General features: G+C 50.9%; 1 protein-coding gene across 6 annotated transcripts; it reads right to left on the reverse strand.

The window, feature by feature from the left end:
• Nucleotides 1–7,945: 7,945 nt before the first annotated feature.
• LOC139678614 (V-set and immunoglobulin domain-containing protein 4-like) lies at nt 7,946–16,772 on the reverse strand. 6 transcript variants are annotated; one of them, XR_011699055.1, is made up of 10 exons: nt 16,583–16,772; nt 14,911–15,267; nt 13,970–14,269; nt 13,086–13,154; nt 12,359–12,427; nt 11,683–11,796; nt 11,288–11,309; nt 10,310–10,510; nt 9,867–10,197; nt 7,946–8,610 (listed from the first exon to the last, which is right to left on the reverse strand). XR_011699055.1 is itself a non-coding variant. In XM_071569566.1 (9 exons), exons 1-8 carry the CDS (start codon nt 16,635–16,637, stop codon nt 10,345–10,347), a joined length of 1,152 nt encoding a protein of 383 aa, XP_071425667.1. In that variant the 5' UTR covers nt 16,638–16,772; the 3' UTR covers nt 9,161–10,197; nt 10,310–10,344. The 6 variants fall into 6 exon arrangements, 4 of the variants coding, with proteins under 4 accessions (XP_071425667.1, XP_071425670.1, XP_071425668.1 ...); XR_011699056.1 differs by lacking the exon at nt 7,946–8,610 and adding an exon at nt 8,633–8,647; XM_071569566.1 differs by lacking the exon at nt 7,946–8,610 and having other exon boundaries at nt 9,161–10,197.
• Nucleotides 16,773–17,672: the final 900 nt, after the last annotated feature.

Genomic DNA, 17,672 nt, shown 5'->3' on the forward strand with positions numbered 1-17,672 from the left:
TCCTCTTGCCAGAGCAAGCTACAGAGCTGTGTCCTGCAAGGGCACTGAAAACACTTGCTTCATTAGGAAATGTTGAGTGTAATTTCAAGGCTGTTGCACAGAGTGGGGTAGTGTGGTGACATCTGCAAAGTACAGGGGAAATCAGCTTCCCTGAGATACATCCACCCTGGACATCACTATGGGCCCACAGGACTGGGCCATGATCGGGTATGGGCACAGCAGGGTGTCCTGTGTCCTGGCTGGGGGACTATGCTTGATCTCCCACTGCTCCAGCTGACGAGTCTCAGGTTTCTGGTGGCATGTTGGCTAGGAAGCCTTCATGGACTGAAGCTTGTGCTGGCATACATTAAAAAAATATGGGCTACATGAGCAGACTTACTTCTCTCCTCCAATTAAAACCAAAGTAAAAACAAAGCAAAACCACCCAGACCTTTCTATTCCTCTTTTACTGCATATTTTAAAACACATGCAGATGAAAGAGGAACTGGATAGTAACTGTATTCCTCATTACCTAACTCTCCCTCTGGCACTGGGTATGGGTTTGACTGTAGCAGGATGGCTGATCTCACTGTGTCTGCACACAGGCTCTGGAGCACCTTGTGAGCGCTCCCAGGAAACTCGGTGGGCACAGTTACTTGGAGGCATAAGTAAGTGTTTTCCATATCAGGGATTTGGACAGAGCTGCAGAACATAAAGTCTGTGGCTGCAGCCCAGGCATGCTGATAATGCAACTGAAAGTTGCTGGACTAGGGCAGGCCCCGGCCACCAGCGCTGAGGGGTCTCCGTGGAGTTTGGCTGCAGAGCCAGACAGCAGCAGGGAGGCAAAACTGGAAAGGAAGGGCAGCAGCTGAGTGCTGGGAGTGGTAAAATCAATCCTACAAAAACATTCACAAGTGTTCATCGTACTACATGGCTAGCTGATGGTAAACTTCTGATGGCTTGGGATAGTGCAGACAGTGAGTGATATATTTTTCTTGAGTTCTGGCCTTTCAAAATACACTGTGTACCATCCTGGCCTAGAGAGATGAGGAATGTCTCTAAAATTCCTCTGTTTGCTTGAATCAGTGTGGCTTGTGCATGGCCAGCTGTGCCTCTGGCCTGGGCACAGGCAGCTTGCTTGCCTCTGTTCCCAGAGCTGTTCTGGCCACTTGGGCTTCTGCCAGGCTGGATGAAAACAGCACTGAGATGTTGGGTGCTACTTGAGAACACCTCATACTGTGGGCTGTCCAGGTGGGGACAGAAGGGAAGAAACAGTGGGACTTGCTTTGGTTACAGCTCTAAACTAAACACTGGTGTTTATTTTTCTGCACAGGCATTGTGGATGCTGAGCTGCTCCAGAGAGAGGGACAGGGACCTTGGCAGATACCAGTGGGTGTGTGGAGGGACAGGCAGGGGCACAGAACCAGTGCTGGATCCTTGGAAAAGCAAAGCCTGTCTGCCCTTGCATGTGCCAGGGAATTGAGGCATGACCATCTGCCCCCAGGAGTGCAAAAGGGAGGTAAGCCTTTCAAGGAAGCTTTTGGAGAACAACTGCCTGCAATGGCAACCCTGTGAGCAGAGCTCTGCTTCCCTGACCCTCACTCAGATAGAAGGGTAGGAGACCCAGCCCTCTGGGCATAGCACAGGCATGAGCCTGTCTCTTGACAGAGCCCTTCTGGCTGTTTTTTCCTTCCCAGCCCTCTGCATGGCCCCTCAGCAGCCGGGGCAGCAGGGCCTGACCCAGGAATGAGTGGCCTGAGGTGGCTGGACTTGAACAGGTGGTGTGGCTCCTCACAGCTTCACTGGTGACCTGCCCTGCGTGGCCTCGGGCTGGGGTGGCTGCTGACCCTGCATGAGCAGCCTGCCATGGCTGCACAGGGCAAAGGCTGCTGTGCTCGCCCTCCCCCAGCCTCCTCTCGCCTGGCTCGTGAGCCTCGTGCCCCACAGCAGGATGGGGAGGGCTGCTTTCACAACCTGGATGTGTTGTCACTCACATCCAGACATTTCCTGTTATCTAACCTCAGCCTTATCTTCCCCATTCGCAGCTTCCTCTCGAAGGAGGAGCAGCCCCTTCAAAACCGAGCTGTGTGCCTGGGCTGTGTCCCCACCGCGCTCCTGCACGGCCCCCGGGGCTTGCCCACAGCAGGTCAGGATGGCCACTATGGTAGGTGCCAGCTCCATGTCCGTCGGGTGGAAGGGGTGGCTGGGGACAGAGGAGGCTCCATCCTTCAGTGGTGACCTGCTGTTTCTCAGTCAGGAGGTCCTTAAGGACCATGGGTTTTGGGGCACCGAAGCCCATGGGGTGTCCATTTTCCTGGTAATGCAGAAAGCTGTCCTGCCACCCCATGTCACACTTAGTGTTTCAGGGGGTCTGAGTCCCATCCGGGTTTGGGTTGCCTCCCTTCTGTGCTGGGGGTGCATCTGCCTGAGCCAGAAGAGCTTTTTGGTGTCTCCTTTCAGGGATGCAGTAGTGTTTGGCTGGGTGTGCTTTGGGAAGGGCAAGCTCAGGGGTAAATGCCACTGGTCCCAGCCAGGGAGCACAGTGCTCTGGACCTCAGTTCCTTGATGAGGATGAGTTACGACTGGCAGTGCCTTGTGGCCCTGCTGGGTACCAGGGTGCATGTGTGTTGCTGTCCCACCTCTCTCACACACACACGTGCTGCCTGTGAGCTGCTGGCAGTGGGAGATTTGGATCTAAATTAGTCACAGATGAGGCAGCACACCAAGAGCAGAGGAAGGTGTGGGATGGAGGAGAGTGTAACCAGGAAGAGATCCTGCTCCAGCCAGGGGCAAGCACGCTCTTCAGCTCCAGTTCTCAGTTCCGATGGCTTCAGTACAGCAGACAAATGTTTACCCTCTTCCCCTCCTTGAGCATCTGGTGCACGAACAGCCATGGGGGCAGAGTTCAGGGTGCTGGGGTGGGGGCCACAGGGCTGAGGTGAGTGCAGGGGCTGAGGGAGCATGTGCAGCTGGTGGCCACCAGGTCGTGGGGGGGTTTATCAGGCCCTTCCAGGGGGCTTTGATGTGAGCCATGAAGTGCTGGTTGCAATGTTTCTGATTCCTGGCCTTGCAAGGCTGTCCCACAACTGTGCCTGAAACCCTCTTGCTGATGTGTTTGCTGGCTGTTGGAACAGCAGGCCCTTGGGTGTGCAGTGGGCTCTGTGCCCCCAGTGTGGGGCAGCCAGGATCCCAGCCAGTGCCTCTGCTCCTGACAGAACTGACTCTGGGAAGCCCTGAGCCTCAGGAGCTTGTCTGCTGCTGGGGTGGGTCCAGCTGCTCCCACAGAAATGCAGTGCTGGGCTATTTCCCAGCCCTCCCAAGGGGATGGTTTGTTTCTGGAAAACTTCTGCAGGACTGGGGTCTTGAGCCCTGGGGAGGGGAATGGCTCTGCAAGTGGGAGCCACATGCCTCTGGAGACGATGCAGAGTGTTGGCATTGCTTGTGGTGCAGGGTAGAGGGAGGGAGAGCTTGGCTGCTCCCAGAGCTGGGCTCACCAGGGACTCAGTGGTGCCAGAGCAGGAGGGCTGGGTAGGTGTCAAGGTACGAGATATGGAAGTACGTGTTTATTTGTTAGAAGGGGGCATATTTCTCTGGGAGGAAAAGTGCTGAATTACGGTTTGCACTTTCTGGAGCAAATAGATGAGACTGACCTTCCTGAGGCAGATATTTCGATGTGTGTGTGACAAAGCTCCCTGGGTGCACAGGGAGGTCCTGCAATGGAGCAGCACAGCCTGCAGGCTCCCGGATCCAGAGAGAAGCACACCCCAACCTTCAGCTGACCAGGGGTTCAGCAGACCCTGTTGCCCACAGATCCATGGAGATTCTTGCTTTCAATTCAGGCTGTGATTTGGCTTTCACTGAGAGGAGAATGGAGAGGGCCTTGATTCCAGTTCAAACCCTGCACAGTAAGTGCATGCCTTGAAATGGCTGCAGCCTGCATGCTGGGGCTCTGCTACTCAGCATGTGAAAACATACTTTGATGTGTGCTGTTACTAGGTTTAGTGTTCAATCTGTCCAGTGATTTTACTGTTCATTTCTTCTCATCACAAGTTGCAGAGCAGTCTGACAGCCTTGTAAAAATACCTGAGTGATGATATGCAGCCTGGAGGGGACCTTTTCTGACTTCAGTAAGGGACTGACTGAAGAATGCAGGAAGAAAAACTCTTTCTGTTTTCCCCTCAAGGTATACAGTAGATTGCTTAGTTTTATAACACAGCTTTTACATGGAAATACCCACTTCAGCTTGAAACCCAAAGCTCTGACAATGACAAATTCATTCAGATCTGATATGGGTAGAGTAGCAAGTTCCATTCCCATCTGCTGATAGAATTATCTCCACTGTGTTCCCTCCCCTTATCTGTCCCTCACAGCAACATTTCAAGTGGCTGTTTGTCCCCCCTCCGTCGAAAGCCACAATGGGGGAATGTTTTAAGCTGCAATTGCAGAAGCAGTGCTGTCTTCTTTTCTTCTTTCCCCTTCAAGGCCAGATCTGCCTGGTAGACATCAGTACTGAAGCTGAGGGTAGTCTGGTCACTGATACCTGCTGAAGAGCCTGCTCAGTCTTTCTTTGATATGGCTGAAAGTCCTTTTGGGCATGACAGGTTCACTTGTACTCTGGTAGGCTGATCTTAAATTAGCTCATTAACACTATTTTCTTATGTTTGTGAAATGCACGTGTTGCTTTTACCCATTGCAATGTACTTTTATCTACCGTGGCTGAATTCCATTTGGAATGAGGAGTCAGAATAAAGAACTGCTCCCTGTCTACATCACACTGAAGACGAAGGTGAAGACAGGGGACATACAAGAATTGCAAAGCTCAGGTAGTGACTCAGTCTAGAAACTGATTTTATCTTTAAAGCTGTAGCTGTTACCTTGCTCTTAAACTCTTCTGGCTTTGGAGAATGCGTTTGACATTACTGTTGTTTATTTTGTGCTTTCACCTGGAAACAACTTTTCTCTTTCCAGGTATGTTTCTGTGTGTGTGATATTAGATGGTCATCTGCATAAAACAGAGTCAAAGAAGCTAGGGGCAGAAGTGGTTGATGAATTGCCCACTGTATGATGCTGTTAATATACTTCACCCAATTCTACTTTTGTGTCTTTAATGGTCTACCTTCAGAAATACAATTAGTAACATTTTAGTTTTTATTTTGATATAAAAAATAGCGTGACTACTTTCTCACAAACTGGTGCTGCTGATCATGTGAAATTAAAATCCAGGGACTGGTAAGGAAGCTAAAAACATCTTGCTTAAAAATCTGTATCTGGGCATGTCCATGGAGAGTAGGAAAGGAGATAAATACTGTTGTGCGGAATGGCTGTGTGGCTCAGGAGTCAGGATGGATTTCTCTGAGAGAGTTGTGTCAGAATGTAAAATCTGGTTTTAGGCTGAAATTCTGAACAGTCAACATGTGAGAAAGACATAGGATGCAGTAATACTGTGCAGCATCTTCTCTTGTGTATGTTTTGTTATTTAGTTTTCTTTAAGTGTATTTCTGCATTTTGTGCATCTTTGATCTTTGTTCAGGTGGGGTGTGTGGGGTGGATATGATGTTTGTTCATCCTTAAAGGCTGGATTATGCCAGCTATCAGAGTGGAAAGCTCTACTTATTGCAGAAGAGGCTTTTTATGTCTGCTGGAAATGAAGCAGAAGGGGGATAGTTTGTCAACAGAAGAGAAAGCTCTTCTTCACACCCAAAGAAGTTCATTGTTTCCTCGTGTGGAGCTTGGTTTTCTTTTAGCGTCATAATCCTTACAGTATTTTGCTGAATGGAAGAGCCTCCAACAGATTCAGTGATGAAACGCTCTGTGCATGCCCAAGGGCAGAGCTGTATCTCTTTTTCAGACCTTTCAATTAATTCAGTGGATATTTTCCTCAGCAGAAGGCAGCGTCTGCTGGTGTGGTTTTCTCTCACTCAAAGAAGAGTCCAAGAGGGGGAAATATGGGAGGGTTAATGATGTTTTTTGCTAACTGGAAAAAGCCTCTGAAGTTGACACCAGCTCCTGTGCTTCTTTTCCTCTCTGTGCCCTTAGGCTGGCGCCCAGCGAAGACCCTGTGAGCCCTGGGACCTGCAGTGTGGCACTGCGTGTATTTGACAAGCTGAGTCCGACACTCAGTGTGAGAGTGTCAGTTTGTCAAATACCCCAAGTGAGGCACTGCCGAGCGACGTGCCTGGGAGGGTCCAGCCTCCTGCTTGGGCAGGATCTTCCTCTGCAGGCTCTGTGCCTCTCCAGAAACCCACCGAGGTAATGAACAGCCCCTTCCATTGTTCCAGAACACCTGACTGACCCTGTGCTGCCAGGTTTCCGTTCAGCCCCAGTTTTGGAAGTGTCTGTTGGGGTATCCCTCCCACCAGTACATCTCTGCAGAAGAGGTGCTGGTGCAGCTGCTCTGCACTGTGAAGTAAGAGAATTGGGCCCTGGGTCCTTGTTCTTTGCATCCAAAGACAATGCTCTGCTCTTCTACACAGCATTAACTAGCCAGCTGTTAATTAGTCATTCTGTTGTGTGGCAACCATAGTCACATCTTGGGTAAAGGCAGCACTACTTATAAAACAATCTTCTCTTTCCACATGTATGAATCGTTTTTTATTTGGAGTACAAACTAATGAGGCTGCTGATTAACTTCCCTCTGGCCCATTAGCCAGTGAAAAATGCATGTTTGCTGAATCTGTTTTAAATTAGGCCATGGAGTCCATTGCTGTTTGGAGAAGACTCCTTATCTTTGGATGGTTATTCCCAGTCAGCCCTTGCAGCAAGGTTGCCTATTTCTGTTATTTAATCATCCCACTGGAAGATGTCATGATTGGCAAGTATTTTTAATGACTGGCTTGTAGCACATCAGATCTGCAGCTTCAGGTATGTCAGAGTGTGGGCAGCACCCAGCCCAGTTTGACAAATCAAACTCTGAAAGTATCTGACATGGAAACTTCAGAAATGAATAAAAATTCCCAAGACCCTGCTGCCTTTTTTTAGGACAATACTACCAACAAAACATGCAATATTTGAGAATATTAATAAACTTGAATCCTAAGTTTTGGGGCTTTTTGTTGCAACTATTTGTGAGTAAATATTTTGTAGAAGTTGGAGTTCATATGAAGCTGGGACCCACGGATGTATATCATTGTCTAAGCAAATTGTGTTTTGCTTTTTGAATAGCTCGTGCACTTCTGGACAAAGCCAGTCCTACTCCTTATGACTCATACTCCCATGGTCTCCAGCACCTACTCATGACTCAGACATCACCCTGATCTTTATCACTGAGCTCAGCATCAAAAGGGAACAAAGTCTATTATTTCAGGCTTTGCTTTGTCCCCAGTGGATCCCTAATGGAGCAGACAGATCTCTCAGCCCTAATCCCTGCTGCCACATAGACCTCAAGGTTTCAAGAGACCTAAAACCCCTGCACCACAGCTGGCAAAGTGTTTGTTTATGTCCTTCATTCTTGTTTTCTTGTGCATTTCCAGTTTTTGCTTTCAGTAGAATTTGCCCCTCTGCTTTTTAAATAACTCTCCCCTCCACTCCCCAGTTCCTTCTGGGGCTGGGGGGAAGAGGAAGAAAGTTAACCTCTTCCTCTCTTACAAGAACAAGGACTAAATTAGAGTGGAACAAACTTCTCTGGGACTTCATCTCCCATCTCCCTGCTCTGAAGTATGGGGCAAACCCAGCAGGTGTCAAAGCCAACAGGTCACCTCTATGGGATGGCACTACAGTTGCTCTGAGGCCAAGGGAACTGAGTCTCATGGTGCTATGCTGGCCACTCAAGACAGTGTGTTTTGGAGGCAGTGTTGTTTCACAGCAGAAGCTGAGGTTTTCCTTCTGTGCTGGAACAGAGCTGGGGCTCAGCAGATGAGTCTCCTCACTGGGTGAGTGACCAGTGCAAGGAAAGAAGTTCTCTGGTTTGATGGTGATGCAACACAGCAAATCACTCTGTGACTTCCAGAAGAAAAATGTTAATTTCCAACAGGTTTTACTACCAAACATGCAAAAAATATAAATAAGAAAATAATCATGCACTTGCTGTGCAGGGAAAGACAACCACCTCAGCACTGAAGACAGATTTTTGTGTTTCCAGTGTTCTGTTGCTGTGACCAAAGGCCTTTTGCTGTCCAAACTAGAGGCAGTGACAACATGGAGTGCATGGGGACTGCTCCAACTGGAGTATCTGCTCCCCCATTCTTAACTCCTGCTGCCTTCTTCCTCTGCAGCTTCTCTCAGGCTTTGGGTCTTCTGAGGAAGGTGTCTGGACCTCCTCAGAGGAGATCAGTGCTGGGAGGAATCACAGGTTGGAAAGGTTGTGTTTTTACATAGTCAATGAGTGCAGCTCAGAGCTTATAACAGCATGAAAACTTGCCCAAAACATCAGGCTAATTGAAAGTGAATGAGGATAGCACTTGGTGGGGGGAAGAGAGTGCCCCATCATGTGTTTTGGCCTGGATCTGTTGAGGAGAGGATGGGGAAGCTGAGAAGTTTTCAGTTCCCTTTCCACACAGTGTTGATCTAGCACCACATACTTCTGCCCTGAATGAGTGTGGCTGCAGCTGCCCATGCCACTGGTTCCTCTGTTCCACACTATCCCTGGAATCAGCGATGCCAGCAGCTTCTCCAGTGCGGGGTCTCCAGGCCTGCCTGTGGGGTTGTACATGAGGCTAAAGGAAACACGCCCCTGCGAGGGGGGACTTGCCTTAGCCCAGGGGCAAAGCATGAGAGACCCACACACACATTCCAAATGTCCCCACGCTTCTTGCCCTTGCTCAGCTCTCCTCCTCACCAGCTGGGGCAGGGGAGCTGGTGGGTCTGAGAGAGTAGCACCCATGTATGAGCTCAGGGACCAGTGCATGGAGGGGGCTACTGTGGCCCCACTGGGACAGGCTGGACCCTGCCTGCCTCACAGGGTGCAGCAGCCTGGCACCCCACACAGCCCTCCCTGTGCAGCCATCACTGTTTGTGAAACCCTCACAAGACAGTAGACTTTTCTCTTTGATCATTCCCAATAATCACCTCACGTCCTGAAGAAGAACCATCATTGTAATTCAGAACTGTAAAGGTAAAAGTGTGGCTTTTTGCAGTGCTCAGGCCACAAACAGTGACATGACCCTGCTGTCAGGCTGCTGACCTGTGAAGGGGCGACCCATAGCAGCAGAGACAAGAGCCATGTGGGTGAAGTCAGGGCCAAGCAGGAGGGTGTGTGTGACCTGAGCTCAGCTGCCTCCTCATGCTCCCTCTGCTGCACCCACTGGTTTAATGAAAGCCAGTAAGTCTTCTTACACATTTGCTTTGTAAAGCCAGGTGGCATCCCCACTCCCTGACAAGCCTGGAGGACAGAAGGATGCTGGCTGGAGGGACAGACAGGGAGGACAAAGCTCTGCCAGCAGCATCCCAGCACAGGCAAGGTACAAACGATTAACAAGGAAGAGGCAAACCAGGCTGCTGAGTGACAGTGTATTGTGGGTAATGGGCTGAAGCTGAAGGTGGGAATAGCATTTTACAATCATGAGCACCCACAGCATTCCTGTAATGTAGGTCAGCATTAGTACTCATAAAGATTGATTTGCATCCCAGAGAGTGAATTGGTGTCAGACTGTTATAACCAGAGAGATCCCTTAATCATTATCCAAATGCCTCAAATTTCTATTTTTTTATTATGCCCCTGCCTCCCCCCACCCCGCTGTAAAAACTAAATGCCATTATTTCCTTCAATATCAGTTGTGGTTTTCCAGGAGAAAACCTATGGTGGCAGTTTGGAGAGTCATTCCCTCTCCCTCTGCACACTGAGTTCCAGTCTAATAGCAAAAATGACATTTCTGGAACATCAACCTCCCCTCTGTGGTCCCTTTGCTGTGCTCTAACAAAAAAAGACTCAAGGACAAGCAGGATGTACAAACCAGTATTTGCTGAACTGCACAAGCCAGAGGATGTCCATCTCCAGAACAGTCCCTGGTTCCTTGCAGCCTGGGATGTCCTAACAGGAACATGCACTGAAAAGTACCCCGTTGCCAGTGTTACTGGCTGGCAGCATTGCACCAGCTGCTCCTGGATCTGCAGGCTAAAGATGTTCATGTTCCCATTCCTTCAGATCCTCTCTTCCTGACCACAGTCCTTCAGGCTGCTCAGAAATTACTTGCTATAGAGAAGTGGGTATAATGCTCAGCTGAGGGTTTCTGCTCCAGCAGGGGTGGCCTCATTTGCAAAACTCAAGAAGATTATGCAGCCCCTCTGGGTTAAAGAAAGCAATGAAACATTTATCAGAGCAGAAGAGCAACAGGAAGAAGGATTTCATCCTGTTATGTTCATCATTCAGTATCAGGAGTCCTGAATGGCTACTCACATGGAAAAGCTGGTACTCTGCTAAATTCCTTCTATTTAATATTCTGATTCCATTGCAGTCACAAGGTTCTCATACTCAGGGCTTTTCCTGTCTTTCATGGTGAGAGTGTCACTGGATATTTCAGCATTAGAACATGTCTCCTTGTGTAGACACTTAACAGGGGCTTCCACCTCAGACTCCAGCGCCATGACACCTGCAGTGCTGTGACGGGGACAGGACAGACATGAGTGAGCAGGATGACTGGAGCAGATGGCACTGCATCTACAGCTTAGTCAGAGACAAGATCTACCACATAATCTGCAGAATAGCAAAATTCATATTACAGATTGGGAGGCTCTGAAAGACACTAGAAAGTGACACTAAAAATGACATACACAAACAGAAGCATTAAAGAGTTAGCACTGGTACCACAAATTCTCATGACATTATCATGTTATACTCTAACCTTACCAGCAGACAGTCTAGTCTTTGGAAAGTAATTACCAGGAGTAATTGGGAAAAATTGCTACAGATGGTTAAAGCGTGCCTTTGAGTAGGAAAGCAGTATGAAGGGTTTGAGGGCTAAGATGAGGACAGGGCAGAAGATGTGTTTGTTTAATCATAAGCAAACAGGAACTGCATGAAGCAGTAGTCCACCAAGCACTGGGGCATGTTTCTTACAGAGAAAGGCATGTATTATTGCAAGGGAAGAGATGAGAATTCTTGACCTTTGCTTTGTTAAATAATGGTGGGAATAGAAGAGACAAAGAACCCAGAGTATCCTGCTGTTTTCCTATCACATTAAAGAACAGAGTCTGACTATCTCCTGTGCTCAAGTGTTAATGTCCTCATGCTGCCTATTTAAACTGCCGAGGGGTTCAGATCCTTCCCCTGCAAGGCAAAGAAATCTCTGGCTTTTCACTGGTCACAGAGGCTTTCCGGGAGCAGACACCAGTACAGTCCTTAGTCTTAACATGCCAGGTAGAAAGTTACACTCACAAAGCAACTTCATAGAGTGGTTCTGAAAGGAAAAAAAAGTCAAAGATGTGAATCGACTTGTTTCATGTATCACAAAACAAACCCTGGCTTCCAGGTGTTCCCACACTCAGGAGTGAGTCTACCACAGGTCTCTCTGGAATGGACCAGTTGGGGATGAGGGAATGGGGCCGTTCTGCCTGCCCACCCTTCCCCTCGGCCCGGGGCTGTGCCCACCGCCCGCCCGTCCGTGCCCCCGGCCCGGGGCTGTGCCCACCGCCCGCCCGTCCCCTCAGTTCGGGACTGTGTCCCCCCGCCGCCCATGCCCTTGCAGGGTCTGTGTCCCCCCCGCCCGTGCCCTTGCAGGGTCTGTGTCCCCCCCCGCCCGTGCCCTCGCAGGGGCTGTGCCCACCACTCACCGTCCTTCCTGCGCCGCCGCCGCCTCCAGCCCAGCGCGGCCGCCCCGAGAGCCCCGAGCGCGGCCCCAGCCAGCGCGGCCGCGGGTCCGACCAGCAGCGCGGCCGGAGCGGCACCTGCGGGGACAGCGCTGTGGGCGCGGCCGCGGACACGGCCCAGCCCATCCGCGGGCACGGAACGGGCATTGCCCGCCGCTGCTTCGGTCGGGCGTTAAACCCGAAAGAAACCCGCGGCGGAGCCGAAGGTGGGACCGAGGCCATTTTAGGGCTCAGTCACTTCCCAGCGGAGTCAGAGAATCCCAGAATGGTTTGGGTTGGGAGGGATCTTAAAACCCACCCGGCTCCACCCCCAACCATGGGCAGGGACACCTTCCATTAGACCAGGTTTTTTCAAGCCCAGTCCAACCCGTCTTTCAATATTTCAGTGATGGGGCATCTCTGGATGGAAACACAAAGCAAAGTTCAGGCAGCAAACACCCCTCAACAGGCCTGTGGGCAGGAGCCAGAAGGGTATGTCCTGCCTGGACAATGCCCGGTGTTTGGCATGCCAGCTGTTTGTTCCCTGTGACTGGATCCTCCACAAGCACAGTAGCTGTGTTTGGCGCTGGTCTGGGATGGTGTTAGTCAGCCCACTCTTGCAGTGCAAATCTGGTGTTTTCCAGCATGAGACTCCACTCACCTGTGTCCGTGGCAGGGCCTTCTGAAGCAGTATCCATCCTGGAGACCAGCATTGTTGGGAGCAGATCTGCTAATGGAGAACGGTGGATGCATCGCAACCTTGTTGGGAGCTGCCTTGGACATCAGGAGAGTGGAGTCTGCTCTGGCAGCACTGCACTCACAGTCATCCTGTGCGTCCTGCCAACCAGCCTGGGGCAATATGTGTCCCTCCTCCCTGGCCCTCGCCCCAGGGGTCCCTTGCAGCCTCATGCCTGACTACAGCATAGCCTGGGAACCCCTTGGCTTTGTCCTGCTGGCTCTCAGCCAGATTTTCACAGGAGACTTTCACTCCCTCTCTCCTATGGTGACTTCCCAGGTGGGAAACCCCTGCATGGGGGCTTTCCCATCGACAGCTACTCCGCAAGTACTCTGAGGTGTGGTGCCTCTTGCCTCAAGTGACCTCCCGCTGAAGCTCTGTAACCCCATCAGTTCTGTCCCTAGAGAGACACAGAGGACATTTGCTTGTCCCCTGCCATTATCAGGCACACTCTGAAGCAGGGAGGCTGCCAGCCCCTGGTGTGTGCTCTCTGAGTAACCATCAAGACACAGCTCACATACAGCGGATGTGTCTGATCCTGCTATCGAAGAGGGAACTCCTTCCTTGGTGGTCTTCTGACGTGGAGATGAGGAGCCCTGTCCTGGGGACTCACCTGTCACTATCAGATCTATGTTACCCCTCTCTCCCTGACCTGTGGTTGGGTGGCGTCTTCCCGGGGTTCCCACATCTCTCCACGAGGCCACTGTTGTTGTGGGCAGATCTGCAAAGGGAGGGAAAGGGAGAGGCTCACACAGGGTTTGCCCGTGTTGGTGATGCTGCTGTGGTGCAGATCTCTCCAAAGGCAGGACAGGAGCGGGAGCAACGAGCGCCATCCCGCGGACAGGACGGGGCTGCCTCGCCAGCAGTGTCAGCCACTGTGGCCAGCATCGATCCCTGCTCCCGTGCCAGCCGGAGCTTCATCCCCCGGCAGCTCAGCAGGCTTTGCCTCTTTCATAGGCCACTGCGTGGTTGCTGTGCTTGGCTGTGCCATCACGGCCTTCACAGCTCTGCTGGCAACTCACCAGACAAGGAGAGCTGCAAGTTTTCCACTCCACATCCATCATGGCATTGCTTGTGGAGTCCAGCCTATCAGGCACCACTGTGTGGAGCCTGGACACGTCCGAGCACGGCACGTGTGAAGCGCAGCCTGCCTGGCAAAGGCCAGGTTGGTTTGTTCCCTCCCTGAATTACCACGCACTCATTCCTCGTTCTCAAAACCAAGCCCTGACTCCTTGTCTAAAGTCGCTGAACCGCAGTGGGCAGCATTACCCAGCCAGTGAGAACTTCAAAAACCCCACGGAGGAATTAAAAAGTGTTTGAAATACAAACCCTCTTTTGCATCAGGCAAGAGCAGTTCCTCCAAGAGGAGGAGGAAACGGAATAGAGGAAATAAAGAAGGACACGAGGTGGAGCCAGCGATAGGAGCACTGCCGGTGTTTGTGGTTTCCCCCTTTCGGGCAGAGCAGAGGGATGCTGTTCCTCTGCCCTGCAGAAGGGCTCCAGCCGTGCTGGCTGCGCTGTGGCTCAGACACTCACCTGTCCCTGTCCCTGTCCCTGTCACTGTCAGCTCCACGGCATCGCTCTGCTGCGCTGCTCCGGCCCCAGCCCTGTTGGCTGCCTCACAGAAGTACGTGCCGCTGTCGGACGGTCGCAGGCTGTCCCACGCCAGCTCGGCGCTGCTGCTCAAGAGCAGGGCTTTGCCGCCCGGGCTGCCGCGGAACCAGCGGTAGCTGATGGGGGGGGACCCGCTGGCCTCGCAGGTCAGGCTGGTGCTGGCCCCGGCCGGGACCGTCAGCCCCCGCTGGCCAGCCCTGATGGTGGGCTTGGTGGCTGCCACTGGAAGACAGAGCAGAGAGGCCCAGGTCACGCTGCCCTGGCTGTCCTGGGGAAGGTCCCCCCACCAGAGCAGTTCTTGCTTTGGCTGTCAGTGCCTCCTCAGGAGGAAGCGGCTCTTTCCCTGCACAGACTGAGTTTAAGCCATCTGTGCCTTAAACCAGGCTCCATCAGCTGTCCCACGTTCCTGCAGCCCTATTCACGAAGTCCTGCTCTTTTGAGTGGGTGCCTTCCTTGCAGAAAAGCACTTATTTGTAGCACATACTGAGGATGCTCAGGAAGGGGAGAAGGCAAACTTGGCTCACACAACACCCACTTGGTACAAGAACCACAGAGACATTGGCTGGCTGCCTGCAGAGAACCCAAACCAGAGCTGGATTTTATCTCAAGCACCACTGGTTCAAGTGGCCCATCAGCAGACCCAGATGAGGCTGTACATTAACTGACCCCCTTCCCCAGCACATCCCTACAGCTCCATGAGTGGAGACGTGCTAACTAACACAGCAAGGGAGGCGAACGCCTCAACCCCCAACCTGGATGGGGTAGACAGCATGGTGGGAAGTCTGTTCCCACCGACAGTACTTCTCCTACCTGCTTTTGGATTAACTGACTCCACAAGAGCAGGGGTTTGCCATGGTGTTTACCTTTGACTACTTTAACTGTAGTGGTCACCTCCCTTGTTATGAAGGTGTTGTTTGTAGACCTCCAGGTGACTTGGCAGGTGTAGTGTCCGCTGTCAGGCATTTCAAGGTTCTCAATTAAGAGTGAGGCATTTCCTGTGCTGTGCTTTGGGACACTGACTCGATCTCTGAACTTAGACAGCAAGATATGGTCACCAGAACCATCCCTCCGAAAGATGGTGGAGGTGCTGGAGTCTCGGTCTATGCTCCAGCTGAGTGTTTGCTCTGTGAAACCTTCTGAAGGTATGTAGGTACATGGTAAAGTGGTGGATCCCATCCACGTGCCCTCGATGTAGTGGACACCAGACAGATCCAGGAGGGCTGCAGGGAACAGCAGTGGAAGGGAAGAAATCAGAATGCAGCAGAAGAGGGGATTGTCCTCAGGACAGGCTGGACTCACCAGAGATGGAAGCCAGCCTGCAGCTGTGTCTTAGATGAGCTGGAGACAAGAGCCACTAAGCCAGCCCACATCGTCAAGCACGGGGAGGTGAATGGCTGCCCTGACCTCAAGGCTGTTTTTATTGTGTCCCTCTCTGGACACTCGCCATTTCTCAATTCCTTCTTGGTACAGAGGGGCTCCTTGCAGGTAGGAGCATTTAAGGATATTCTCTGCAGTACTGGACCTGGAATGGGAATGGTGGACTGAAGCCAATCCTTTTGCTTTTGCCTTAGAAAAGTTCCTGACCAGATCAGCACCCTGCCAAGCACTCATGTGGGTACAGGAGAAGAGGGGGCAGATTTTCTCTGTTCGTTCTCCCAGACTCTACAGTGGTCTGCCCATGGATCCCACAGCAACTCTGGGAAGTGCCTCTTATAAGTAGCAAATCACCCGAATTGGACTTAGCTCACCTCTCCTCATACCCCCTCATCCCTTTCCCTGTTCCCCTCCCTAGAAAGGCACTGGTTATGTTCAGCAGCTTTAACTCACAAGAAGTTGCTTGAGAGGCTGATCCCAGAAATCCACATAACTGGTTTTTGAGGGTGAAATGGGGAATGTACTTCAACCTGTTTTTCTATATGTCAGGAGCCACCCTATGCTTCTGTAATACAGCTTGTTAAAGCAACTTTCTCCTGTCTTCCAGAACCTTCCTCTGCTGCTGCCAGTGTCATACAAGTCCTGAGAGAGGGTGTACTGACAGAGGGAACTGAAGCCAAGGCTCCTATTTCAGCTCTCCTCATGGAACCAGAGAGCCAGCAGATAGGAGAGACAAAGGGGAATCACCTGGTCTCACAATTACAGCTCCTCTTCTTCCCAGGGCCACGCTAGCATAACGATAGGGATGTGTTGTTAAATTCTACTAGAATACATATTCCAGCTTCCCTAGGACTGTTTTGGAAACTGGCACACCCAAGAGAGTCCTCTCTAAGAGTCCTGAATAATTGTGTCCCGTTCTTGCCTTGGGGCAAGGGACCTGACTTACCCAATACTATGCCGTTTGCTCCATTTCTAAAGCACCTTGTTGTATCCAATACCAAAGGAGACTCTTGTGAATTCTCAGGCTCTATTGTTACTACAATAAACTAAAGACTTTCCACACTTTCAATTTAAAAAAATTAAGACACTACAAATCAAAAGATTTTCCCTACCGTCTTAGTACTCTGGTTTTTGTTCTTATCCACTGAAACATTTACTCACTGTTGCAGCTGCTGAAAGTCATCATGAACACCACTATCTGCCCAACTTCTCCCATTCTCCCAGCACGGCAGGTCTGTCTTCCTTTCCCTGAGAGACCCCCAGGCTCCTGGGACCAGACTGCAAATGAAGAACACTTCCCTTTCTTCTGTCCTTTGTCATCTAGGATCCTCTTTCTTAAACATCACGAGTCCATTTCACTGCTGAGTTAGGTGGAGGGTAAAGGAAGGAGAAAGGCCATGTGGATCTTTCCAGCCCCACTCCCTGTCTCCACCCGCTTCTTTTCATGCAGCCCAGGACACGGTTGGCTTTCTGTGCTGCAAGTGCCCATTGCTGGGTCATCTTGAGCATCACAGACTATCTCAGCACACATTTCTACTGCAATAGTCCATGGGCAAAATGATCACGTTTCATGCTCTGCAAGCTCATATCATGTTTGCCAAGGGGGTAACGTTTGACTAGTGTCCAAGGGACTTTGATCCAGGGGACATTCTGAGTGTGTTCTGTGGGTACCTTTAGAAGTACTTCCAAGAGCTGCTAATAGGTGTGATGCACAGGATTAATCTGGGCTTGCTAATTATTATCAAAAAGAGAAGGATTTACAGAGGATAAGAACCATGTATAAAAGCAAATCTACTGACTTAGGGAATTCTGTTACAGGTGTTTGATCAGTCACTAGAGCAGCTTTTTGAGATTTGTTCAATAGTCATACCTTAGCCTATAGTTCTGACAACTGCACCAGGAGAAGAGTATCCTTGAGCAGGAAGGAGATGTGTCTGAAGAACAGAGAACAATTTTCTGCTGGAGCTGAGAGGGAAAGGTAAGTGGGGTAGCCTTTCCACAGCCTTGTCCCATCACAAGACATACCTGTTTGCTTGGGCTGAAGCATTTACTTTGCAGCTGAGCTCAGACCCACCTCTGAAGTGCTCCTGTCTGTCTGTGATGGCTTGTTCCCTCTCTGCTGTGACAGTGAAAGTTGAAGATTATCTTCATTTTCCTGAAGTCAGTAAGCTCATTTCAGTCCCAGGTGGAGACATGCCTACCCAGGGGGCACTTGCTGACTTCAGTGGAAGTTGCCTGGAGTGAGCAGAGG

This window comes from Pithys albifrons, chromosome 14, assembly GCF_047495875.1.
Source record: "Pithys albifrons albifrons isolate INPA30051 chromosome 14, PitAlb_v1, whole genome shotgun sequence".
Lineage (NCBI taxonomy): Eukaryota > Metazoa > Chordata > Aves > Passeriformes > Thamnophilidae > Pithys > Pithys albifrons.

What these genes read in the sequence shown, in the direction of transcription:
- LOC139678614 (XM_071569566.1), bottom strand. Translation starts at nt 16,637, where the DNA reads ATGGGAGAAGTTGGGCAGATAGTGGTGTTCATGATGACTTTCAGCAGC. An exon ending in AGGGACAGGGACAGGGACAG is followed by an intron (nt 13,155 to 13,969) that starts GTGAGTGTCTGA and finishes CTCCCTTTGCAG; the next exon opens with ATCTGCCCACAACAACAGTG. An exon ending in AGGCCCTGCCACGGACACAG is followed by an intron (nt 11,797 to 12,358) that starts GTGAGTGGAGTC and finishes CTGTCCCCGCAG; the next exon opens with GTGCCGCTCCGGCCGCGCTG.